Source organism: Chiloscyllium plagiosum, unplaced genomic scaffold, assembly GCF_037043375.1.
Source record: "Chiloscyllium plagiosum isolate Xiang-an unplaced genomic scaffold, Cpla_swu_hap1 HiC_scaffold_15, whole genome shotgun sequence".
Lineage (NCBI taxonomy): Eukaryota > Metazoa > Chordata > Chondrichthyes > Orectolobiformes > Hemiscylliidae > Chiloscyllium > Chiloscyllium plagiosum.
Window position 1 is genome coordinate 445,007 of NW_028270153.1, and position 27,963 is coordinate 472,969.

General features: G+C 45.5%; 1 protein-coding gene across 2 annotated transcripts in view; it reads right to left on the reverse strand.

Moving 5' to 3' along the window:
* The window catches only part of fer1l4 (fer-1 like family member 4), a 368,573-nt gene that overhangs the window by 315,750 nt on the left and 24,860 nt on the right, over positions 1–27,963 (reverse strand). For both annotated transcript variants that reach the window (XM_087994630.1, XM_087994631.1), the window contains exons 5-8: positions 13,992–14,083; positions 8,393–8,434; positions 2,812–2,961; positions 2,141–2,198 (exon numbers count right to left, since the gene is read on the reverse strand). In XM_087994630.1, the coding sequence (XP_087850756.1) occupies positions 2,141–2,198; positions 2,812–2,961; positions 8,393–8,434; positions 13,992–14,083 (342 nt within the window). The remainder of the gene's footprint in view (positions 1–2,140; positions 2,199–2,811; positions 2,962–8,392; positions 8,435–13,991; positions 14,084–27,963) is intronic.

Genomic DNA, 27,963 nt, shown 5'->3' on the forward strand with positions numbered 1-27,963 from the left:
TGTAAATGATTTGGATGTGAATACAGGAAGTATAGTTAGTAAGTTTGCAGATGGTGGTGTAGTGAACATTAAAGAAGGTTATCTCAGGGAACAACGGGACCTTGACCAAATGGGCCACTGGCCAAAGAGTGGTAGATGGAATTCAATTTAGATAAAAATGCGGTGTTGCATTTTAGTAAGGCAAATCAGGGAAGGATTTATACAGGCAATGTTAGACCCCGGGGAATATTGCCAAATAAAGGGACCTGTGGGTGCAGGTCCATAGTTTCTTGAAAGTGGAGTCACAGGTAGACAGGGTAGTGAAGAAGGCATTTGGCACACTTGCCTTTATTGGTCAGTCCATTGAGTATAGTAGTTGAGATGTCATGTTGTGGCTGTACAGGACATTAGTGAGGCCACTTTTAGAATATTGCTTTCAATTCTGGTCTCCCTGCTACAAGAAAGATGATGTGAAACTTGAAAGGTTCAGAAAAGATTTATAAGAACATTACTGGGATTGGAGGGTTTGAGCTATAAAATGAGGCAGACTAGGTTGGGTCTATTTTGTTCGGAGTGATTGAGTGACAGGTCAAGGTAATTATAGATACTTTAAAGTAGGACAATAAGTTTTAATGCTTATTTCTGATAAGGAATTAAGTTCTATCAATAACAGCTTTTTTTGGAATTAGTTATATCTTCAATATGCACTTTTATTTTATCTCATCTCATCATAGATCTTGAGGTCAGTCCACGGTGCCATGGTTAGTTTAAGGACAAAAGGTGGTGTGTGTTGGGTGATGGGATAAGTTTGCATTAAATTGGTATGGGCAAATAAAGGGCCATAGCTTTATTACAGTGGCACAGATGGGCATGGAGGGTATGAGGCCATGAGGAATTGGGTGGCTGGAGGCCATGTGATGGAAAATGGCTTTTTGTTTAATTTCTTTTATATGTTTGGGAATATGCCAGTGAACAAAGATCAGCTTTCCACTTGGTTCACCTCCACACCTGGCAGCCTTTGACCTTGTTCCTGGCTAGCACGCCCTGACTCTAAATTTCACCTTCCCCCTCAAGCCCAAGATCTGACTAAAGAGCAAAAATATAGTCTTTGGTATCATAAACAGTACCAGACTTAATGGGAAGAAGTGCAGGCTGTGGAAGAGATTTTTATGATATTCTCAAGAACAGAAATGTCTCGTGTAGGGTTAAATGAGGACAGATGTAAAATTTTGATTTCCTGAAGACAGGTTAAGATACAGAGATAAAGTCAGCAGTGTATTTATGATTTAGGAAAAATGCCAGCTTTTGCAGGATTTGAATTTGTAATGCATTTGCATACCATTAAGACTCATTAGTGTGCAACAGTTTTGCGTAAAGTCTGACCCTCATAATAAAGTTAGCAGTGCATGAGAATCTTGTGGTCCCAAGTTCACAAATGTTTAAATGTAGTGAGTGTTATATAAAGGAGCGCCAGCTGAGACTGCAGTCCTACATAGTGGTGAGAACACTGGACATTAACACGAACATTTGATAAAGGGTGAATAAAATAATGCTTTATTTCTTCCACAATTAAGGAAATGTCTCTGACTCCCCTCTAACCATTAACATATGCCAATCATGAAATGTGCCACTTAATCCCTGACTAACCTAGTCTTAACAAATAACAATGCTGTACACACAAGAATAAAGTAAAACCAATACTTTATTTGCAAAAACTATTTGCAAGTAAAATGCAAATTTGGAAACACCTGGGCCACGACAAGCTCTCAAAAGGTTTTATATGAATCAAATAGAATTGGGCAGAAAGTTGTTACTGTGATGAAGAACCTCTCCGTTGAGCAGGAAGCTCTTAGTCTGCCCATGTCTGCTGCATCATTAACTGACAACAAGGCTCACTGATGAAAAGCTTCCTCCGCCATGTGATTATAGACACAAGCCACTAGCAAATTATACTTTAATCGAAATCAGGTCAGAAATGGACAAAAGATAAAGCACATAATGGAAAGTCAGCTTTGTTACAACTTTGGGAACTGCTCACAGTTGATAAAATCCTAGCCAAAGGAACCTTACAGATTGTCTACCTGCTCTCTTGGATAAGTATGGCTACATATCCTGTCAGCTAACTCTAAACTCAGATTTAACCCCATATGTCAATCATTACCTGGAAATTCTGTATTCTGGGCGCGTCTAGTTCCATGCGGGTGAAAAATCTACAGCGACTGTGAACAAAATTATTCTGAATTTAGTATTTCAGTAGTTGAGCTAACAAGAAGCAAGTAAAAAACTAAATGAATGAAATTCTTCTAACAGTTACCAACAGTCTGAACAAAGAAATAGTTCCTAATTGTCTTACACCTGGATTATTTAGCACAAAAACAAAAAATCACCAATTCCAAATAACCGTCTGTCATTGGAGACACAAAAAAAAAATTTCATGGCTAGCTCAATATGATGCCTCTTAAAAAGCAGTAATGCACGTTTTCACTCCATGCCTTGTAAATAGAGATCCCAGTAATATTGTCCATTACTCCCACAAGCCATAGGATCTCATTCTCTATAGCAATACTGCATTGTTGGCAATCATATCCATTAATTCTTAGTTCTAGAAGCATTTATGAACCTCACTGGACTGCTCCCGGAGCATTAGATCTCATGTAGCCCCAATCAATGTTCCTCCCCTAACCAAACATATCAAAATAAATTGACTGATTCTTTCACCTCATGGCTTAGAGTGGGATCTTTTGTACAAAAAAGACTTGCATGTTTGACTACATGAGTAGTCGCTGCATTATAGTAGCAACATCAAAGCAAGTATTTTGTCTCATCATTCACCTTTTCTGTGGAGTGAAAGACACGGAACTGATATCAACTTCTGAAATATCGACATCATCATCATCTTCAGTGCTATCGGTGTTCACTAACTTCCGTCCAAGAGCTCTTGTTTTTTTATCCAACTGATCCTCTTTATCCAGTTCTGAGTACCTGCAAGAGATTAGGAGGATGTCCTGTATTTCAATGGGGATGAAGTATGAAAGGAGTCAAGTTTTGACAGGGCATTGGCGAGATCACTCCCAGTCCACTATGACAGTTTTAGTCTCCCTACATTAGAAAGGAGAGAACTGCACTGGAGGGGATTTAGAGAAGATTTGCTTGGCTGATGCCTGGTTTGAAGGACTTGTTTTATGAGAAAAGGGTATGCAGGAAGAGTGTATCCTCATTGGAATTTAGAAGACAGAGTGAGAATCTTACTGGAATATATCAAGCAGAATTCTACATTCCCTCCCTAGCAGGTTTGTAGGCAGGTTGCCCCAGAATATTCCTCCAATGTCTTTCCCACCCAATTCACGGAAACCCTGACCTCTCCTCAATTGTACACTGCAAGATTGAAGCCTGGATACTCAGCCTGTCTTTGCCCCAACCAAAGCCCATAAATAGACAATCCATGTGAGAATGGTTTCCTGACAGCTATGATTTTCAGACAGGCAGGTTGAGTTCAGGGTTAGGGGTAAGTCTGGAAAGTGACACAGCTGAGGCTGTGGACAGGAAGGATGGGAAAGGAGGAATCACCTTTACCAATGGCTTCCTTTTAAAACTGGACAGACAGTTCCATCCATCCAGCTCCTGCAGGCGCTTCCTCCTCCCCTGGTCTCTCCAGCAACACCCACAAGCCTGAATCTGCCAACTCATTGAAGGCCTCATTGCCCCTCTGCACAAAGACCCTCACACTTGTCTGCTCCTGGCACTGTCCCAGTCCTGTACTCTAGAGCCTCTGGTGCTGCTAAGGAGATGCTTCTCCTGAGTGAGGGGTGAAAGTCACATTTCCAGTTATTTAATGTCATTGGGCACTAAATAGCTGTGAGGCACCAAAAATCCGTAATGCATTCACTAGATTAGTAGATTACTTACAGTGTGGAAACAGGCCCTTCGGTCCAACAAGTCCACACCGACCTGCCGAAGTGCAACCCACCCAGACCCATTCCCCTACATTTACCCCTTCACCTAACACTACAGGTAATTTAGCATGGCCAATTCACCTAACCTGCACATTTTTTTTTTGGACTGTGGGAGGAAACCGGAGCGCCCAGAGGAAACTCACGCAGACAGGGGGAGAATGTGCAAACTCCACACAGACAGCCACCTGAGGCGGGATTTGAACCCAGGTCTCTGGCACTGTGAGGCAGCAGTGCTAACCACTGTGCCACCGTGCCGCCCACTAACTTCTCTCCAGATGGTGTGCATCATAAATGTCTTGCCTGTAGGAACTGCTTTCCTTCATCGGACAGGGTATTGAGTACAAGAGTTGGCAGGTCATGTTACAATTGTATAAGACTTTGGTTCGGCCACATTTGGAATACTGCGTACAGTTCTGGTCACCACATTACCAAAAGGATGTGGATGCTTTGGAGAGGGTGCAGAGGAGGTTCACCAGGGTGTTGCCTGGTATGGAGGGTGCTAGCTATGAGAAGAGTTTGAATAGATTAGGATTATTTTCATTGGAAAAAAGGCATTGAGGGGGGACCTGATTGAGGCCTACAAAATCATGAGAGGTGTAGACAAGGTGGATAACAAGAAACCTTTCCCCTGAGTGGAGAACTCAATTACTAGGGGTCACAAGTTCAAAGTGAGAGGGAAATGTTTAGGGGAGATAAACGTGGAAAGTTCTTTATGCAGAGGGTGATGGGTGCCTGGAATGCGTTGCCAGTGAAGGTAGTAGGGGTGAGAATGATAGCATCATTGAAGATGTATCGAGACAGATACATGAATGGGCAGGGAGCAAAGAGATCAGGAAAACCAACGTTTCAGGCAGGAGCCCTTCATCAGAAATGAGGCTGGAAGCCTTGGGGGTGGAGAGAAAAATGGGAGGGGGTGGGGCTGAGGAGAAGGTAGCTGGGAGTGCAATAGGTGGATTGAGGAAGGGGTAAAGGTGATAGGTTGGAGAGGAGGATGGAGCGGATACATGAGAAGGAAGAATGACAGGTGGGACAGGTCATGAGGGTGGTGCTGAGCTGGAAGTTTGGAACTGGGGTAAGGTAGGGAGAGGGGAAATGAGGAAACTGGTGAAGTCCACATTGATGCCCTGGGGTTGAAGGGTTCCGAGACGGAAGATGAGGCATTCTTCCTCCTGGCGTCGGGTGGTGAGGGAGTGGCGGTGGAGGAGGCCCAGGACCTGCACGTACTCAGCAGAGTCAGAGGGGGAGTTGAAATGTTCGGCCACGGGGCAGTGGGGTAGATTGGTGCGGGTGTCATGGAGATGTTCCCTGAAGCACTCTGCAAGAAGGCATCTCGTCTGCCCAATGTAAAGGAGACCATATCGGGAGCAACGGATGCAATAAGTGACATTTGTGGAAGTGCAGGTGAAACTTTGATGGATGTGGAAGGCTCCATTGGGGCCCTGGATCGAGGTGAGGGGGGTGGAGTGGGCGCAGGTTTTGCAATTCTTGCAGTGGCAGGGAAAGATGCCAGGAGGGGAGGGTGGATTGTTGGGGGGGCGTAGACCTGACCAGGTAGTCACGGAGGGGACAGTTTTTGCGGAAAGCAGATAGGGGTGGGAAGGGAAATATATCCCTGGTGGTGGGGTCTGTTTGTAGGTGGCGGAAATGTCAGCGGATGATGCGGTTTATAAGGAGGTTGGTAGGGTGGAAGGCGAGGACCAGAGGTGTTGCGTCCTTGTTGCGGTTTGATGGGTGGGGTTTGAGGGCGGAGGTGCGGGACGTGGATGAGATGCATTGCCTGGCATCATCAACCATGTGGGAGGGGAAAATAAGGTCTTTAAAGAAGGAGGCCATCTGGTGTGTTCTGTGGTGGAATTGGTCCTCCTGAGAGCAGATACAGCGAAGAATTGGGAATACAGGATAGCGTTTTTGCAAGAGGTAGGATAGGAGGAGGTGTAATCCAGGTAGCTGTGGGAGTTGGTGGGTCTGTAAAAAATGTCAGTATTGAGTTGGTCTTCGTTGATGGAAATGGAAAGGTCTCGGAAGGAAAGAGAGGTGTCAGATGGTGCATGTGAATTTAAGGTCGGGGTGGAATGTGTTGGTGAAATTGATGAACTACTCAACCTCCTCATGGGAACATGAAGTAGTGCCAATGCATCTTCTGCCTCGGAACCCTTCAACCCCAGGGCATTAATGTGGACTTCACCAGTTTCCTCATTTCCCGTTCAATGTAGCGGAGGAAAAGGACTGTTCTACGAAGGCGACAAAGAGACAGGCATAGCTGGAGCCCATGCGGATGCCCATGGCTACCCCTTTCAACTGGAGGAAGTGGGAGGATTCGGGAAGAGTAGTTTTTGAGGGTGAGGATCAGCTCAGCCAAACGAATGAGAGTGTCAGTAGAACAGTACTGGTAGGGATGTCGGGAGAGAAAGAAACGGAGGGCTTGGAGGTCCTGGTCATGGCGGATGGAGGTGTAGAGGGACTGGATGTCCACTGGGGAGACTGGACACCTTCTTGCAGAGCGCTTCAGGGAACATCTCCATGACACCCGCACCAATCAATCCCACTGCCCCATGGCCGAACATTTCAACTCCCTCTCCCACTCTGCTGAGGACATGCATGTCCTGGGCCTCTTCCACTGCCACTCCCTCACCACCCAACGCCTGGAGAAAAATGCCTCATCTTCTGCCTCGGAACCCTTCAACCCCAGGGCATTAATGTGGACTTCACCAGTTTCCTCATTTCCCGTTCCCCTACTTTACTCCAGTTCCAAACTTCTAGCTCAGCACCGTCCTCATGACCTGTCCCACCTGTCAATCTTCCGTCCCACCTATCTGCTCCACCCTCCTCTCCGACCTATCACCTTTACCCCTTCCTCCATCCACCTATTGCACTCCCAGCTACCTTCTCCCCAGCCCCACCTCCTCCCATTTATCTCTCCATCCCGAGGCTTCCAGCCTCATTCCTGATAAAGGGATTCTGCCTGAAATGTCAATTTTCCTGACCCTCAGATGCTGCCTGACCTGCTGTGCATTTCCAGCACCACTCTCACCTTGACTCTAATCTGCAGTCCTCACTTTCACCCAGGGAGCAAAGGGATACAGATCCTTAGAAAATAGACTAGGTGAAAATAAGTTAGGTGAATTGGACATGCTAAATTGCCCATAGTGTTAGGTAAGGGGTAAATGTAGGGGCATGGGTGGGTTGTGCTTCGGCGGGTCAGTGTGGACTTGTTGAGCCGAAGGGCCTGTTTCCACGCTGTAATGTAATCTAATCTAATCTAATAAAACGGCAGATTTAGATAGATGAAATGGATCAGCGCAGGCTTGGAGGGCCAAAGGGCCTGTTCCTGCACTGTCATGTCTTTGTCCTTTGAACTGAAATGGTGTGATAGATTAAAAATTGAGATATTCCTCGTTATTGGATCAGGATACAGTTTAAAAATAAGGGCTCTCACCCTTAAGATGGAGATGAAAATGAATTTTTTTTGTTGAATTTGTTCACAGTATATGAATCTCAGGATGGTCCAGCAATTATTGCCCATCCCTAATTGCCATGAAGAAGGTGGTGATGAGCTAGATGTTTGAATCACTGCAGCCTATGTGGTTTGGTAGACCCAAAATGCTGTTAGGGAGGAGATTCCAGGATTTTGACCCAGTGACACTGGCAATATAACTCCAAGTCAGGATGGTGAGTGGCTTGGAGGGGGCTTTGCAGGGGGTGGTATTCTCACGTATCTGGTGTGCTTATCCTTCTACATAGTAGTGGTTGTTGATTTGGAAGCTAAGTGGTCAAAGGCGATGGTGAATTTCTGTAGTGCATCTTGTAGATGGTACACACTGCTTCCATTGTCAGATGATACTTTCCAGCACTTTATTGATTATAAAATATAGACTAAGTGGGCAATAATTGACCAGGTTGGATTTGCCCTGCCTTTTGTGTACAGGACTTACCTGGGCAATTTTCCGCATTGTTGGGCACATGACAGTGTTGTCAATGTACTGGAGGAGCTTGGCTTAGGGAGCAGCAGTTCTGGAGCAGAAATTCTCAGTACAATTGCAGGAATGTCATTAAGGCCCATTCCCTTTGCAGTATCCAGTGCCTCCTGCTATTTCTTGATAGCACACAATTGAATCGCAAAGGACTAATAGATATGATGCTGGGACCTCCAGAGGAGGATCATTAGTTCTTGGAATTCCCTTTCACAGAAAGTGATGACCATGGGTCAAGGAATGTTACCAGGGCTGTGTGAGACAAATTTTTGATTGATGAGGAACTCAGGTTATTGGGGGCGGGGGGCACCAAAAGTCTCACCAAGATCATAATCAAATCAGCCATGATGTTATTGAACAGTGGAGTTGGTTTGATGGGGCAAATAATCTACTCCTGGTCCTATTTTTTACTATCTTAAAGGATTGTGTGGGAAATGCTGCTTTTCTATTCGTTAAACAGCCATTTATCTTGAAAAATGGTCAACTTACTCATGCGATCGATAGCCCTCATTCTGGATAATAAGTGCTTCCCTGTAAAGAAAGAAAGGAAAATAATCCTTCAGTCAAAGAAATGCAATAATGAAGAAATAATGATTTAGATTTAGATTAGATTTAGATTTAGAGTTAGATTAGATTAGATTACAGTGTGGAAACAGGCCCTTCGGCCCAACAAGTCCACACCGACCCGCCGAAGCGAAACCCACCCATACCCCTACATTTACCCCTTACCTAACACTACAGGCAATTTAGTATGGCCAATTCACCTGACCCTGCACATCTTTGGATGGTGGGAGGAAACCAGAGCACCCGGAGGAAACCCACGCAGACACGGGGAGAACGTGCAAACTCCACACAGTCAGTCGCCTGAGGTGGGAATTGAACCCGGGTCTCTGGCGCTGTGAGGCAGCGTGCCGCCCACAAATGATTGAATAGTCACTCAGCATCGAATAATCACCCAGCATCAAGTAAATCAACACTTCTGAATAATGCTTGAAGACCATAGGCAATCACACTCAGACAAGAGTTGGGTGCCTCAGTACCCTAGTACTGGGTTGGGTAGGTGAGACTCATGGTAAACCATGATGGGTCAGTTGGCCACTTTCTATGCAGCACACCCTGGTGTGGTAACTGGTAAGTGAAACTCTTCTGAATTTGAAGCTGAGACAGAGTCAAAAAGTGTGGTGCTGGAAAAGCACAGTCGGTCAGGCAGTATACCAGGAGCAGAAGAGTCAACATTTCGAGCATAAGCTCGTCATCAGGAATGAGCTTCTGTACTCCAGCATCTGCAGTCCTCACTCTCTCCTAGTCAAAGCCGAGACAACTTGTTTTAGTCATTCAGAAATGTGGGGGTTTTGCACTTGGTCTCTGTAACTGACTTGATGTTGGCAGAGATGGTGGCACACTGGTAATGTCACTGGGCTAGTAACCCAGAGCGCCAAGCCTAATGCTCTGCAGTTATGGATTTAAATCCCTCCATGGCAGGTGGTGAAATAGAACTTAATAAAATCTAGAATTAAAGCTAATCAAAGACAACGATGTAACTACAGATGATTATTGTGAAGGCCCAGATTGGAGAAATTGTGGCGAGGTCAGCCAGGTGGACCTCACAGAATATGAATTTCCTGACTGGGCTGTTAATCTGGTCCAATCAGGGAGTCCTGGCTGACAGATAAGAACAGGAATATCAGACATCCTATTCAATGTTGAACGTTGAATGTTCCTCCTGCAGAATGTGGGAGGTAAGGGTCACCACTAGTGTCCCTGCTGACTACATCTGCGGGAAGTGCACCCAACTCCAGCTCCTCGAAAACAAAGTTAGGGATCTGGAGCTGGAGCTGGATGAACTTCGGATCATTCGGGAGGCAGAGGGGGTTATTGAGAGGAGTTACAGGGAGGTAGTCACTCCTACGGTACAAGAAAAAGGCAAATCGGTTACAGTCAGGGGACGGAAAGGGAACCGGCTGGCAGTGCAGGGATCCCCTATGGCCATTCCCCTCAACAATAAGTATACTGTTTTGGATACTGTTGGGGGGGGGGGACTTACCAGGGGAAGGCAGTAGGGTACAGAGCTCTGGCACAGAGTCTGTCCCTTCTGCTCAGAAGGAAAGGGGGAAGAGGAGCAGAGCAGTAGTCATTGGCGACTCCAGAGTTAGGGGGACAGGTAGGAGGTTCTGTGGGGACGAGAGAGACTCACGGTTAGTGTGTTTCCTCCCAGGTGCCAGGGTTCGTGATGTCTCTGATCGTGTTTTTGGGGTCCTTAAGAAGGAGGGGGAGCAGCCACAAGTCGTGGTCCATATTGGCACCAATGACATAGGTAGGAAGAGAGATGGGGATTTAAGGCAGAAATTCAGGGACCTAGGATGGAAGCTTAGAGCGAGGATGAACAGAGTTGTTGTCTCTGGTTTGTTGCCTGTGCCACGTGCTAGTGATGCAAGGAATAGGGAGAGAGAGGAGTTGAACACGTGGCTACAGGGATGGTGCAGGAGGGAGGGTTTTGGATTCTTGGATAATTAGGGCTCTTTCTGGGGTAGGTGGGACCTCTACAAGCAGGATGGTCTTCATCTGAACCAGAGGGGTACCAGTATCCTGGGGGGGAAATTCGCTAAGGCTATTGGGGTGGGTTTAAACTAATCCAACAGGGGGATGGGAACCAAAATTGTAGTTCAAGTACAGAAAAGGTTGAGAGTAGGGAGGTCCAAAATCAAGTTTCAGGGACGCAAGATAGCACCGGCAAGCAAGAAGTTGGTTTGAAGTGTGTCTACTTCAACGGCAGGAGCATCCGGAATAAGGTGGGTGAACTTGCAGCATGGGTTGGTACCTGGGACTTCAATGTTGTGGTCATTTCGGAGACATGGACAGGAATGGTTGTTGCAGGTTCCAGGATTTAGATGTTTCAGTAAGAACAGAGAAGATGGTAAAAGAGGGGGAGGTGTGGCATTCTTGATCAAGGACAGTATTACAGTTGCAGAAAGGACGTTTGGGGACTCATCAACTGAGGTAGTATGGGCTGAAGTTAGAAACAGGAAAGGAAAGGTCACCCTGTTGGGAGTTTTCTCTAGGCCTCCGAATAGTTCCAGAGATATAGAGGAAAGGATAGCAAAGATGATTCTCGATAGGAGTAAGAGAGACAGGGTAGTTGTCATGGGGGACTTCAACTTTCCAAATATTGACAGAACACTATAGTACGAGTACTATAGATGGGTCAGTTTTTGTCCAATGTGCGCAGGAGGGCTTCCTGACACAGTATGTAGACAGGCCAACAAGAGGCGAAGCCACATTAGATTTGGTACTGGGTAATGAGCCCGGCCAAGTGTTAAACTTGGAAGTAGCTGAGCATTTTGGTGACAGCGATCACAATTCTGTTATGTTTACTTTAGTGATAGAAAGGGACAGGTATATACCATTGGGCAAGAGTTACAGCTGGGGGAAAGGCAATTACGATGCGATTAGTCAAGATTTAGGAAGCATAGGATGGAGAAGGAAACTGCATGGGATTGGCACATTAGAAATGTGGAGCTTATTCAAGGAAAAGCTACTGTGTGTCCTAGATAAGTATATACCTGTCAGGCAGGGAGGAAGCTGTGGGGCGCGAGAGCTGTGGTTTACGAAGGAAGTAGAATCTCTGGTCAAGAGGAAGAAGAAGGCTTATGTTAAAATGAGATGTGAAGGCTCAGTTAGGGCACTTGAGGGTTACAAGGTAGCCAGGAAAGACCTAAAGAGAGAGCTCAGAAGAGGCAGGAGGAGACATGAGAAGTTGTTGGCGGATAGGATCAGGGTAAACCCTAAGGCTTTCTATAGGTATTTAAGGAATAAAAGAATGACGAGAGTAAGATTAGGGCCAATCAAGGATAGTAGTGGGAAGTTGTGTGTGGAGTCAGAGGAGATAGGGGAAGCACTAAATGAATATTTTTCAACAGTATTCACTCTAGAAAACGACAATGTTGTTGAGGAGATTACTGAGATACAGGCTACTAGACTAAGTGTGATTGAGGTTCACAAGGAGGAGGTATTAGAAATCCTGCAGAGTGTGAAAATAGATAAGTCCCCTGGGCCAGATGGGATTTATCCTAGGATCCTCTGGGAAGCCAGGGAGGAGATTGCCGAGCCTTTGGCATTGATCTTTAAATCGTCATTGTTTACAGGAATAGTGCCAGAAGACTGGAGGATAGCAAATGTGGTTCCCCTGTTCAAGAAGGGGAGTAAAGACAATCCTGGTAATTATAGACCAGTGAGCCTTACTTCAGTTGTTGGTAAAGTGTTGGAAAAGGTTATAAGAAATAAGATTTATAATCATCTAGAAAAGAATAATTTGATTAGGGATAGTCAGCACGGTTTTGTGAAGGGTAGGTCGTGCCTCACAAACCTTTATTGAGTTCTTTGAGAGGGTGACCAAACAGGTAGATGAGAGTAAACCGGTTGATGTGGTGTATATGGATTTCAGCAAGGCGTTCGATAAGGTTCCCCACAATAGGCTATTGTACAAAATGCGGAGGAATGGGATTGTGGGAGATATAGCAGTTTGGATCAGTAATTGGCTTGCCGAAAGAAGAAAGAGGGTGGTGGTTGATGGGAAATGTTCATCCTAGAGTCCAGTTACCAGTGGTGTACCGCAAGGGTCGGTGTTGGGTCCACTGCTGTTCGTCATTTTTATAAACGACCTGGATGAGGGCGTAGAAGAGTGGGTTAGTAAATTTGCAGACGACACTAAGGTCGGTGGAGTTGTGGATAGTGACGAAGGATGTTGTAGGTTATAGAGAGACATAGGTAAGCTGCAGAGCTGGGTTGAGATGTGGCAAATAGAGTTTAATGCAGACAAGTGTGAGGTGATTCACTTTGGTCAGAGTAACCGGGATCCAAAGTACTGGGCTAATGGTAAGATTCTTGGTAGTGTAGATAAGCAGAGAGATTTTGGTGTCCAGGTACACAGATCCTTGAAAGTTGCCACCTAGGTTGACAGGGTTGTTTTAGCTTTATTAATAGAGGGATCGAGTTCCGGAACCATGAGGTTATGCTACAGCTGTACAAAACTCTAGTGCGGCCGCACTTGGAGTATTGTGTACAGTTCTGGTCACCGCATTATAAGAAGGATGTGGAAGCTTTGGAAAGGGTGCACAGGAGATTTACTAGGATGTTGCCTGGTATGGAGGGAAGGTCTTACGAGGAAAGGCTGAAGGACTTGAAGGCTGTTTTCATTTGAGAGAAGAAGGTTGAGAGGTGACTTATTAGAGACTTAATATAAGACAATCAGAGGGTTAGATGGGGTGGACAGGGAGAGCCTTTTTCCAAGAATGGTGACGGCGAGCACGAGGGGGCATAGCTTTAAATCGAGGGGTAATAGATATAGGATAGATGTCAGAGGTAGTTTCTTTACTCAGAGAGTAGTAAGGGTATGGAATGCTTTGCCTGCAACGGTAGTAGATTCACCAACTTTAAGTACATTTAAGTCGTCATTGGATAAGCATATGGTCGTACATGGAATAGTGTAGGTTAGATGGGCTTCAGATTGGTATGACAGGTCAGCAAAACATCGTGGGCCGAAGGGCCTGTACTGCACTGTAATGTTCTATGTTCTAATATGAGCTCTGAGGGAGCTGGATTTATGTCAAGGACTTTCCACTTGTAAATGAAAAACGACTTGGTGATAGAATACTGGCTTGTGTGGAGTTATTTCACAGCTGGTTAACTAATGTCTTCAGGGAGGGAAATCTGCCATTCTTACCTGGTCTGGCCCGCATGTGATTCCAGACTCACAGCAACGTGATTGATTCTTAATTGAATTAAAATTAGGGATGGGCAATAAATGCTGGCCTAGCTAGTGATGCCCTCATCCATGAATGAATTTTTGAAAGATTTTTCACCCAAGAGCATCTTTCAAATTTTCTGCCCCAGAGACTGGAGCAGTGAGTATGTTCAAGACTGTGATTTCTGCTGAAAGATCTCGTTCGTCCCTAAGTACAGGTATCAATCAAATAACCAAGCCACAATAAAGCAGAATGGAAGAATTAATGTTGCTGGAATGGAGCAGGTGACTGAGTTTGTGAAATTAGTTCTTCTACTTGCAATAATTTTCGTTATATAATTCACTGACCTGTCGCTTATATCGACCACAAAATCATTTTCAGTCCATGATCCCACAACTCCCTCGACCGGCTGGTATCGGACTTCCAAATCCACCAATATCTGGAAACAGTCAACAATAGACAAAGAGGGTTAATTGCTTTCTCTTCTGCTGGGTCTAACAGGCACCTTTCCACCGCAGTGACAGGGTGAAAGTTGAGCCCAAACCTTCTGAGGAAACACGCCTCTTTGCAAGACAGACACCTATATTTGCATCAAATAAAGCAGAAGTCTGCATCAATTCTCTTTAAAACTAGTGATTCAGGTTCTGCCAGAACTACTTCATTACTCAGAGCCTTGCTTGGTAGACAATAGAGAGAAGACAAATTGCCTCTATCAATATCACACCATTCAATTGTGGTACAATTCTGTCATTGGGCATGCAGAAAGATGTTCCATATTGGGGAAAAGGAAAGGATATTCAATGACTGGGTACAGGGAGTAGTTACAGAGATGATCCCAAAATATAAGAGTATGATGTAAGAGGAAACGTCAACAACTCCTTGCCTTTTGGTTTTTTAAAATATACTGAGAAAGAGTCTGATCACATTATTTAAAGTTAGGAAAGATTTTTAACAATTTGGAACAAGTATAGTTTTGTGATCTACAGTATTTATAGATAAGAGCCACAACTTTCCATTTTCAGATTCAGTGTTGGGATGGTGGTAGATGTCAACTTACCCACTGAAAAGGTGCTGGTAAACTGCAGTAGTGAACTGCTGCAGTCCATGTGCTGTCTATTTGGAATGGAGTTCCAGGATTTTGACCCAGTGACACTGAAGGAATGATGGCATACTTCCAAGTCAGGGTGATTTGTGTGTGACTTGGAAGAGTACTTGCAGGCAATGTATTTCCAAGCATATGGCACCCTTGTCCTTTTTGACGGTGGAGGTCACAAGTTTGAAAGATGTTGTCTAGGAAGCTGTTGTGAATTCCTTCAGTGGAGTTTACATAAAACACATGTTTGGAGAAAGTGAGGACTGCAGATGCTGGAAATCAGAGTTGAGAGTGGGGTGCTAGAAAAACACAGCAGATCAGGCAACATCGGAGGAGCAGAAGAATTGACATTTCGGGCATAAGCCTGAATAAAGGGCTTATGCCTGGAACATCGATTCTCCTGCTCCTCGGATGCTGCCTGACCTGCTGTGCTTTTCCAGCACCCCACTCTCGACATATAATAGATGACTGTGTGCAATACTTCTTACAAACAGAAAGAACATACTATCACAACGGAATGGAATAACACTTTGACAACAAGCCCTAATGTTCTATAAATTATCTGTTATTCTCAATTTCTTTGCCTCCACCACATCTGCTCCCAGGAGGACCAATTCCACCACAGAACACACCAGATAGCCTCCTTCTTCAAAAATCACAATTTTCCCTCCCACGTGGTTGATGATGCCCTCCAGTGCATCTCATCCACTTCCTGTACCTCCACCTTCGAACTCCACCCCTCCAACCGCAACAAGGACAGAACTCCCCTGGTCCTCACCTTCTACCTCACCAACCTCTGGATACATCGCATCATCCTCCACCATTTCCGCCACATATTAACAGACCCCACCATCATTAATATATTTTCCTTCCCACTCCTATCTGAAATTCCATAAAGATCATTTCCTCCACGACTCTCTTGTCAGGTCCAAACCCTCTACCAACCCACCCTTCCCTCTCGGCACCTTCCCCTGCCACCGTAAGAGTTGCAAACCCTGCACCCATACCTCCACCCTCACCTCCTTCTAAGGCCCCAAAGGAGCCTTCCACATCTATCCCATGTCCAGAAGGTCCTTTGTAAGGCCATCAGAGACACCAAGGAATAATATCAAACTAAGCTTGAGACCCAGACCAACCAAACAGACATCCGTCGTTTGTGGCGAGGCTTATACAACATAGCAAGCTACAAACCGAAGTTGAACAGAATCGCAGTACAATAAATCCCTACCCGTCAAGCTCAATGCATTCTATGCTTACTTTGAACAGAAGGTCAGTGAAATGATGTCACCTATCCCAACAGCCTCAAGTGCACTTGTACCCACAGTCACTGCCACAGACATCAGATCAGCCTTCTTGAGTCTGGACCCACAGAAAGCAACTGACCTGGTTGGAGTTCCCAGCCATGCACTCAGAACCTGTGCGACCAGCTACCACAATATTTGCAGACATCTTTAACCTCTTCTTACTACACTCTGAAGTCCCCACCAGCTTCAAGTAGACCACCATCATCACTTTGTCAAAGAAAAATCGTGCAGCATGCCTCAATGACCATCACCCAATGGCTCTGATCTCCATAATTATGAAGAGCTTCGAGAGGTTAGTCATGGCTCATTTTAACTCTAGCCTACCAAACTGCCTTGATTGTTTGTAATTTGCCTATAACAGACGCCATCTCCCTGGCCCTACGCTCGTCCCTGGAACACCTAGATAAAAAGATACCTACATCAGGATCCTACTTATTGACTACATTCCTGCCTTCAACACCATAGTTCCAAACAAACTCATCTCTATATTCTGTAACTGGATCCTTGACTTCCTGACCCACAGACCACAATCAGTAAGAATAGGTGACATCTCCTCCTCAACACCAGTGTCCTGCAAGGCTGCTTCCTCAGCCTCCTACTATACTCCTTATACACTCATGACTTTGTGGCCAAATTCCATCCCAACTCCATTTACAGGTTTGCTGATACACCACCATTGTAGTTCAGATCTCAAACAGTGATGAGGCAGAATGCAGGAAAGGGATAAAGTGCTTAGTGGCATGATGTAAAGACGACAGTCTCTCCATCAATGTCAGTAAAATAAAGGAGCTGGTCCTTGACTTGAGGAAGCTGAGTGGAGAGTATGCCCCCGTCAACATCAATGATGCTGAGGTGGAGATGGTCGAAAGCATCAAGTTCCTGGAGTGATGATCACCAACAATCTATCCTGGTCCACCCGGCGTGATAGTAAAGAAAGCACAATATCTCTAATCCTTAAGGAGGCTAAGGAAATTTGGCATTTCCACAAGGACTCTTACCAATTTTTACTGACGGGCCATAAAAAGATATGAAGAAAGATTGGATAGATTGGGATTGTTTGCCTTGGAGCAGAGGAGACTGAGGGGGGCATCTCTGAGATGTATAAAACGAAGGAGCATTTTCTCTTGATGGAGGTTTCAGTGGCTGGGGGCATAGATTTAAAGTAAAGGACAGGGGGGTTAAAGAGGAAGTGAAGAAACTCTTTCCTCCAGAGGGTGGTGGAATTCTGAAATTCACTGCCTGTAAGGGTGGTAGTGGCAGATATCCTCATTACATTAAAGCGGTTGATGTGGTGTATATGGATTTCAGTAAAGCGTTTGATAAGGTTCCCCACAGTAGGCTATTGCACAAAATACGGAGACATGGGATTGAGGGTGATTTAATGGTTTGGATCAGAAATTGGCTAGCTGAAAGAAGAGAGGGTGGCAAACTGAGTTTAAAGCAGAAAAGTGTGAGATGATTCATTTTGGAAGGAGTAACAGGGATGCAGAGTTTTGGGCTAATGGTAAGATTCCTGGTAGTGTAGATGAGCAGAGAGATCTCAGTGTCCAGGTACACAGATCCTTGAAAGTTGCCACCCAGATTTATAGAGTTGTTAAGAAGGCATATGGTGTGTTAGCTTTCATTGGTAGAGGGATTAAGTTTCAGAACCATGAGGTCATGCTGCAGCTGTACAAAACACTGATGCGGCCGCACTTGGAGTATTGCCTACAGTTCTGGTCATCGCATTATAGGAAGGATGTAGAAGCATTGGAAAGGGTTTAGAGGAGATTTACTAGGGTGCTGCCTGGTATGGAGGGAAAGTCTTACGAGGAAAGGGTGGGGGACTTGAGGCTGTTTTCATTAGAGAGAAAGTTGGGAGGTGACTTAATTGAGACATATAAGATAATCAGAGGGTTAGATAGGTTGGATAGTGAGAGCCTTTTTCCTCAGATGGCGATGGCTAGCATGAGGGGACATTGCTTTAAATTGAGGGGTGATAGATATAGGACAGATGTCAGAGGCAGTTTCTTTACTCAGAGTAGTAGGGGCGTGGAACGCACTGCCTGCAACAGTTGTAGACTCACTAACTTTAAGGGCATTTAATAGTCATTGGACAGACATATGGACGAGAATGGAATAGTGCAGGTTAGATGGGCTCCAGATTGGTTTCACAGGTCGGCACAACATCGAGGGCCAAAGGGCCTGTACTGCACTGTAATGTTCTATGTTTTGGCATAGACTTAATGGGCTGAAGGATCTTTTTCTATGCTGTAGATCTTAAAGGCAGAGGGGGTCATAGATCAGAGTTATAGGGAAGTAGTAACTCCAAAGATGGCAGATAGATGGGTTACAGTGAGGGGGACTGGGAGGAAGCAGCCAGTGCAGGGACCTCCTGCGGCCATTCCCCTCAAGAACAAGTATACCGTTTTGGATACTTGTGGGGGGGATGACTTACCAGGGGTAAGTAACGGGGCTCAGGTCTCTGGCACGGAGCCTGTCCCCGTTACTCAGAAGGGAAGGGTGAAGAAGAGCAGAGCAGTAGTAATTGGGGACTCGATAGTTAGGGGCACAGATAGGCGGTTTTGTGGGAACGAGAGAGACTCACGTTTGGTATGTTGCCTCCCAGGTGCAAGGGTACGTGATGTCTCTGATCGTGTTTTCCGGGTCCTGGAGGGGGAGGGGGAGCAACCCGAAGTCGTGGTCCACATTGGCACCAACGACATAGGTAGGAGGAGTGCTGAGGATGTTAGACAGGCTTTCAGGGAGCTAGGTTGGAAGCTTGGAGTTAGAACAAACAGAGTTGTTGTCTCTGGTTTGTTACCCGTGCCACGTGATAGAGATTCGAGGAATAGGGAGAGAGAACAATTAAATGCGTGGCTTCAGGGATGGTGCAGGAGGGAGGGGTTCCAGTTTTTGGATAACTGGGGTTCTTTCTGGGGACGGTGGGACCTCTATAAACAGGATGGTCTACACCTGAACCTGAGGGGAACCAGTATCCTTGGGGGGAGGTTTGCTAGTGCTCTTGGGGGGGGTTTAAACTAACTCGGCAGGGGCATGGGAACCCAGATTGTAGCTTCAGGGTGCAGGGCCTGGAGTGTAGGGAGGTGAGGAACATGGCATCAATTTCCAAGGAGGGTGCCTGTAAACAGAGAAGTGGCTTGAAGTGTGTATACTTCAATGCAAGAAGTATACGAAATAAGGTAGGTGAACTTGCAGCGTTGGTTGGTACCTGGGACTTCGATGTTGTGGCTATTACGGAGACATGGCTAGAACAGGGACAGGATTGGCTGTTGCAGGTTCCGGGATTTAAATGTTTTAGTAGGTTTAGAGGTGGGGGTAAAAGAGGGGGAGGTGTGGCATTGCTTGTCAAAGATAGTATTACAGCGGTGGAAAGGACGATGGAGGAGGACTTGCCATCTGAGGTAGTTTGGGCTGAGGTTAGGAATAGGAAAGGTGAGGTCACCCTGTTAGGAGTCTTTTACAGGCCTCCTAATAGTCCTAGAATCATTGAAGAAAGGATTGGGAAGGTGATTCAGGAGATGAGTGACAGTAATAGGGTGGTTGTTATGGGGGACTTTAACTTTCCTGATATTGATTGGGAAAGCTATAGCTCAAGTTCGTTAGATGGGTCAGTGTTTGTTCAATGTGTGCAGGAGAGTTTCCTGACACAATATGTAGACAGGCCAACAAGAGGTGAGGCCATACTGGATTTGGTTCTGGGTAACGAACCAGGCCAGGTGTTAGAATTAGAGGTAGGTGAGCACTTTGGGGATAGTGACCATAATTCGGTGATTTTTACACTTGTGATGGAGAGGGATAAGTGTGTACTACAGGGCAAGAATTATAGCTGGGGTAAGGGAAATTATGATGCGGTGAGGCATGACTTAGGATGTGTGGCTTGGAAAAGTAGACTCCAAGGCAAGAGTGTAAATGATATGTGGAACTTGTTCAAGGGGCAACTATTGAGTGTCCTTGATAATTATGTACCTGTCAGGCAGGTAGGAAAGGGTCGTGCGAGGGAGCCGTGGTTTAATAAGGAATTGGAATCCCTTGTTAAATGGAAGAGGGCGGCCTATCTCAAGATGAGACGTGAAGGTTCAATTGGGGCGATTGAGAGTTATAGGGTAGCCAGGAAGGACCTGAAGAGAGAGCTAAAAGCAGCAAGGAGGGGACATGAAAGGTCCTTAGTAGATAGGATTAGGGAAAACCCTAAGGCTTTCTATAGGTATGTTAGGAATAAAAGAATGACGAGGGTAGGAATAGGTCCAGTCAAGGATAGTAGGGGGAAGTTGCGTGTGGAGGCGGAAGAGATTGGGGAGACACTGAATGAATACTTTTCTTCAGTATTCACTCAGGAACAGGGCATTGTTGTCGATGAGAATACTGAGGCACAAATAAGTAGAATGGATGGCTTTGAGGTATGTAGAGAAGAGGTGTTGGAAATCCTGGAAAAGGTGAAAATAGATAAGTCCCCTGGGCCTGATGGCATTTATCCTAGGATTCTCTGGGAAGCAAGGGAGGAGATTGCAGAGCCATTGGCCTTGATTTTTATGTCCTCTTTGTCTACAGGAGTAGTCCCAGAAGACTGGAGGATAGCAAATGTGGTTCCCTTGTTCAAAAAGGGGAGTAGGGATAGCCCTAGTAACTATAGGCCGGTGAGTCTCACTTCTGTTGTGGGCAAAGTCTTAGAGAGAATTGTAAGGGATAGGATTTATGCACATCTAGATAGGAATAATGTGATCAAGGATAGTCAGCATGGTTTTGTGAAGGGCAAGTCGTGCCTCACAAACCTTATGAATTCTTTGAAAAGGTGACGAAGGAGGTTGATGAGGGGAAAGCGGTAGATGTGGTATATATGGATTTTAGTAAGGCGTTTGATAAGGTTCCCCATGGTAGGCTACTGCAGAAAATACGGAGATATGGCATTGAGGGTGAGTTGGAGGTTTGGATTAGGAATTGGCTGGATGGAAGAAGACAGAGGGTAGTAGTTGATGGCAAAGTTTCTTCATGGAGTGCCGTCACTAGCGGTGTTCCGCAAGGATCTGTTTTGGGACCATTGCTGTTTGTCATTTTTATAAATGACCTGGAAGAGGGGTTAGAAGGTTGGGTGAGCAAGTTTGCGGATGACACGAAAGTCGGAGGAGTTGTTGACAGTGAGGAAGCATGTGGCAGGTTACAGCAGGATATAGAGAAGCTGCAGAGCTGGGCAGAAAGGTGGCAGATGGAATTCAATGTAGCTAAGTGCGAGGTGATTCACTTTGGGAAGAATAACAAAAAGATGGGGTACTGGGCTAATGGTCGGATACTTGGTAGTGTGGATGAGCAGAGGGATCTTGGTGTCCATGTACACAGATCTCTGAAAGTTGCCACCCAGGTAAATAGTGCGGTGAGGAAGGCATATGGCGTACTGGCTTTTATTGGTAGAGGAATTGAGTTCCGGAGTCCTGAGGTCATGATGCAGTTGTATAAGACTCTGGTACGGCCGCATCTGGAATATTGTGTGCAGTTTTGGTCGCCATACTATAGGAAGGATGTGGAGGCATTGGAACGGGTGCAGAGGAGGTTTACCAGGATGTTGCCTGGTATGGAAGGAAAATCGTATGAGGAAAGACTGAGGCACTTGGGGCTGTTTTCACTAGAGAAAAGAAGGTTTAGGGGTGACTTGATTGAGGTGTACAAGATGATTAGGGGGTTAGATAGGGTCGACAGTATGAACCTTTTCCCGCGTATTGAGTCGGGTATTACAAGGGGGCATAGCTTTAAATTAAGGGGGGGTAGATATAGGACTGATGTTAGGGGTAGGTTCTTCACTCAGCGAGTCGTTAGTTCATGGAATGCCCTGCCAGTAACAGTGGTGGACTCTCCCTCTTTATGGGCATTTAAGAGGGCATTGGATAGGTATATGGAGGATAGTGGGTTAGTGTAGTTTAGGTGGGCTTGGATCGGCGCAACATCGAGGGCCCAAGGGCCTGTACTGCGCTGTATTCTTCTATGTTCTATGTTCTATGTTCTATGACTCCACAATCTTCAACACCCACAACCATCTTCCTTTGTGCCAGATATACCTCTAATGGGCAGAGAGATTTCCTACTGACTCATATTGCTTGATTGGGTGGCAGCTCTCAGAAAGTGGGAAATCGCATCCCCTGCTCCTGATCATTGAAGGCCCAATGGTGACTTGCTTCCTCATTGGGGTATGTTTCAGCTGGCTTTTCCCTAAGAACACAACTTCAATCTTTCTGCAGCTTTGCAGTGGAGGTTGACATATCCGATGACCTCCAAAGGATTTCTTGCTTTTCTGACTCCTCACAACTTGCATTGAATCACATTACTTATGGTGCAGAAGGAGGCCATTTGGCCCACTGTGTCGGCACCAGCTGTCTGAGCATTTTAATTTTAGCTGAACTCCCACTTTATCCCCATATCCTGCACATTATTCAAATTGAAACATTCACCTAATTCCTTCTTGAATGTCTCAGTTGAATCTAGCTTCACCACAATTCCAGGCAGTGCATTCCTAAACCGAATCATCCAATGTGTGAAAAGCTTTCTTTTCCAACCTCATATTTGCTTCTTTTATAAAGCTTTAAAACTGTGCCCTCTGATCCTTGGTCCAGGCCTTCATGATTTTGAAAACATTTTTTCAGATCTCCTTCTAGTCTGTACCGATGAAGCTATGCTAATTCTACACTACTCCTTGACATTGTGCAGATTTAGCATAGTCTTGAACAACAGGCCTGTTTCCACACTGTAAGTAATCTAATCTAAACGTTCAAGCGCTCATCCAAAGGCTTCAGATATCCTGCCTCAACCACCCTCCCAAGTAGTGCATTCTAGACTCCCACCACCCTCTGGGTGAGAAACAAATTCCTCAAATCCCCTCTAAATTTTCTGCCTTTCATATTAAAAATATGCCCCCTTGCTATTGACAGTTCAACTAAAGGGAACAACTGTTTTCTGTCTGTACTGTTGTTGCCCCTCATAATCTTCGGCACCTCTATCAGGTCCCCTCTAAGCTTTTTCTGCTCTAAAGTAAACAACCTGAACTATCCAGCTTCTCCTCATAGCTAAGCTGCTTCATTCCAGACAAGTAAGTTTAAGTTTAAATAATGGCAGGTGAGGGCAGCCAAGTAGAATTTGTGATCTTTTTGGAAAACTTTAATGCGTGTTCAAGGTGTAGCCAGCTCCCTTATCCACTCAGACAGCTCAGACTCTGAGAAATTATTGTCTTGCCCTTGTCACAATACCTGCTGACAATTTGATAATTAATTCTTGTAGCTGATTGTAACAAGGTCAGCCAGTTGGACATCGTAGAATATGAGTTCCTTGATTGGGGCTGTGAATCTGGTCCAATTAGGGAGCCCTGGCTAACAGATAAAAAAGGCGACGACTGCCTGCCCCTCTTCCGCGGTTACGTTAGAGCCCGGGTGTCCTTGGAGAAGGAGCACGCGGTGTCCACCAACACCCTGGAGTTGTTCAGGGAGAGGTGGGCGCCGCAGGGAGTGGAGTGCATCATTTCTCCCTCCAACTCTATTTTGATTTAGTCCCTACCCTCCCCTTCACTGTTTTGATCACACAGCACTGCCCTTTGATGTGAAGGGCAGTGTTTGTCACTGGCCACCCGGGTGTTTTCCTATCTTCCTGGTGGTGGAAATTGAATAAAGATTGGTGCACTTTGTGTCTTCCACTGTGTCTCACACCTGCACACACACACCATGGGGAAAAAAAAAAGGCGACTGTCAAGGATACTGACACACAGGTGTTAGTCTCTATATGTAGGGATTCTATAATTCTATGATTAGCCAAAGTCCTGGATAAAAAGCTACTGGACGTTCCTCTCCATTGGGTGAACAATGAACTAATACCACCCTGATGCCATACGGGGAGGCATCACATGTCAATAGATCTATCTTGGGATCATAGTGTAGCAACACCTTCCAGGATGATAACTGATTCTTTAATTCATTGAAAGCTATGACTTGTCTATGAGGCCATTTTCAATACAGACCCTTTTTTAGGAGTTAATGCAAAGATGCCAGGGTGGATGCCAGGTTGTATATGAACTTTCCATAATAATTTACCAGCCCAAGAAATTATCTAAATTCCTGGACAAACATGGGAGCCTGAGAACCTTTGTTCAGCTTCACTTTATTTTCCAACATGTGTAACCCGGTCTTGTCGACTCTATAGCCAAGTTAGTCAGTTATTGGGGCCTGGAACATATATTTTTCTTTCTAAGACGTACTAAGAACAAAGAACAAATAACAAAGAACATTACAGCGCAGGAACAGGCCATTCAGCCCTCCAAGCTTGGGTCGATTCTTATCCTCTAACCTGCCGTCTATTTTCTAAGGATCTGTATCCCTTTGCTTCCTGCCCATTCATGTATCTGTCTCAATACATCTTCAATGACGCTATTGTTCCACCCCTACCACCTCCACTGGCAATGCATTCCAGGCACCCACCACCCTCTGCGTAAAGAACTTTCCACGTTTATCGTCCCTAAATGTTTCCCCTCTCATTTTGAACTCGTGACCCCTAGTAATTCAGTCCTCCACTCTGGGAAAAAGGTTTAGCCCCAAAACAGTTTTGGGGTTTTGCTGTGGGCTGACTTAAGAGTTCCCCTGATCAGGATGTGGCTTGAATGAGGCTATGCAATGCCTGCACCGAAGTGGTGTTGCCCAAGCTCAGTCGAACTGTCAAGGATGCCCACTTGCATCGGAATACAGTGTAACTCATATGCTCAACTTGTCACATTTACCCATGATAAAGCCAGCTGCAGCATGTTTGAAATCTGGCTGAGTCTTAGCTAGCAGGCATTTTTGCGTAGTTACAACATTTATCCCACATACCAGATGGTCTCTAAGCATCTCATTAAGGATTAAACCAAATTCACAGGATTCTGCTAATCTAGTCAAGAACTCCAATACAGTTTCTTCAATTCTTGAATTGTCAAGTAAAAATGATAGTGTCTCAGATTTAGAGGACACTTGGGGTTATAATATTCCTTAACTATGTGGGAGCTTAGGAACGTGTCTGACATTCCTGACTCTTACACTTGCAAGAAGTGTGTCCAGCTGCAGCTCTTGTTTGACTACATGACAGCTCTGAAGCTGCGGATGGACTCACTGTGCAGCATCCGCGATGCTGAGGAGGTCATGGATAGCACGTTTAGTGAACTGGTCACACCTCAGGTTAGAATTGCTGAGCGAGACAGTGAATGAGTGACCAAAAGACAGAAAAAGAGTAGGAAGACAGTGCAGGTGTCCCCTGCAGTCATCTCCCTCCAAAACAGGGATACCGTTTTGGATACTATTGGGGGAGATGGCTCACCAGGGGAGGGCAGCAGTTGCCAGGATCATGGCACCATGGCGGGCACTGCTGTTCAGAAGGGTGGGAAAAGGACTCGTAGGGCCATAGTCATAGGGGATTCTATTGTGAGGGGAGTAGATAGGCGGTTCTGTGGCCGAAAACAGGACACCCAGATGGTATGTTGCCTCCCAGGTGCTCGGGTCAGGGATGTCACCGATCAGCTGCAGAGCATTCTAAAAGGGGAGGGTGAACAGCCAGTTGTCTTGGTGCATATAGGCACCAACGATATAAGTAGAAAGTGAGATGAGGTCCTGAAAGAAGTATTCAAGGAGCTAGGAGAGAAGTTAAGGAGGAGGACCTCAAAGGTAGTGATCTCGAGATTGCTACCAGTGCCACGTGCTAGCCAGTGAAGAAATGAAAAAAATAGGCAGGATGAACACATGGCTTGAGAGATGGTGTAGGAGGGAGGGGTTCAGATTTTTGAACATTGGGACCGGTTCTGGGGAAGGTGGGACTATTACAAAATGGACAATCTAAACAGACCGGAACCAATGTCCTTGGGGGAGTTTTTGCTACTGCTGTTGGGGAGGTTTTAAACTAATGTGGCAGGGGGCTGGGAACCAGAAGAGAAAACAAGCAGGCAGCGAGGTGGAGATTGGAGACTGTAAAAATTATGAAGATCGCATTTTTAAAGGGAAGAGTAGGCACAGAGCAGATGAGCGCAATAAAACTGGTGGCCTGAAATGCATCTACTTTAATGCAAGGAGTATAGTGTGTAAGGCAGATGAACTTAGGGCTTGGATTGGTGACTGGGAGTTTGACGTTACTGCAATCACAGAGACTTGGTTGAAGGAAGGGCATGATGATTGGCAATTAAATGTTCCAGGATATAGATGCTTCAGACAGGACACGGAGGGAAGTAAAAGGGAAGTTGCATTGCTGGTCAAGGACGATATCACGGCTTTGCTAAAGGAGCACACTATGGAGGTCTTGAGTAGTGAGGCATTATGGGTGGAGCTGAGAAATAAGAAGGATGCAGTTACATTGTTGGGGCTGTATTACAGGCCTCCCAACAGTGAGCATGAGGGAGAAGAACAAATAGGTAAACAGATTATGGAAAGATGTAGAGGCAATAGGGTAGTGGTGATGGGAGATTTTAATTTTCTCAACATTGACTGGGATACACTTAACACCAGGGGTCTGAATGGGGTAGAATTTGTAAGAAGCATCCAGGAGAGTTTTTTTAGAGCAGTATGTCAATAGTCCGATGAGGGAAAGGGCCATATTGGACCTGGTACTGGGGAACATGCCAGGACAGGTGGTAGAAGTTTAGGTGGGGGATTTCTTTGGGAAGAGTGACCACAATTCTGTAAGTTTTAGAATACTTGTAGATAAAGAAGAGAGTGGTCCTAAGGGAAAAGTCCTAAACTGGACCAAGACCAATTATATCAAAATTAGGCAAGCGCTTGGAAATGTGGATTGGACACAGCTATTTAAAGGGAAGTTCACATTTGAGATGTGAGAGGCTTTCAAAGATAGGTTAAAGATAGTGCAGGATAGGCATGTCCCGTTGAAGGCAAAGGCTAGGAAGGGAAAGATTTGTGAACCGTGGATGACAAGAGAAATTGGATGACGAGCCAAGAGGAAAAGGGAAGCATACATAAGGTCTAGGGAGCTAAGAACAGAACGGGCCCTGGAAGAATATCGGAAGAGTAGGACAAGTCTTAAATGAGGAATCAAGCGGGCGAAAAGGGGTCATGAAAGAGCTTTAGCGAGAAGAATTAAGGAGAATCCCAAATATAAGAAGCAAGTGGGTAACTAGAGAAAGGATTGGTCCACTAAAGGATAACGAAGGAAGGCTGTGGGTCGAACCTAAGAGAATGGGTGAGATTCTGAATGATTATTTTGCATCAGTGTTCACTGAGGAGAGGAACATGATGAATGTTGAGATTAGAGATAGAAGTTTGATTAGTCTGGATCACGTTGACGTAAGTAGGGAAAATGTGTTGGGTAGGCTAGAGGTTATTAAGGTGGACAAATCCCCAGGACTGGATGGGATCTATCCCAGGTTCCTGAGGGAAGCGAGAGAGGAAATAGCTGGGGCCCTGACAGATATCTTTGTGGCATCCTTAAATACAGGTGTGGTGCCGGAGGACTGGAGGGTTGCTCATGTTGCCCCTCTGTACAAGAAGGGTAGTAGGGATATTCCGGATAACTACAGACCAATGAGCCTGACATCAGTGGTGAAAAAGTTGCTGGAGAAGGTACTGAGGGATAGAATCTATTTATATTTAGAAAAGAATGGGCTTATCAGTGACAGGCAACATGGTTTTGTGCGGGGGAGATCATGCCTTACCAACTTAATAGAGTTCTTCGAGGAACTGACTAAGTTGGTGGGTGGCACGGTGGCGCCCACCGTGGTTAGCACTGCTGCCTCACAGTGCCAGAGACCGGGTTCGATTCCCGCCTCAGACGACTGACTGTGTGGAGTTTGCATGTTCTCCCCGTGTCTGTGTGGGTTTCCTCTGGGTGCTCCGGTTTCCTCCCACAGTCCAAAGATGTGCAGGTCAGGTGAATTGGCCATGCTAAATTGTCCGTAGTGTTAGGTAAGGAATACAGGTAGGGATA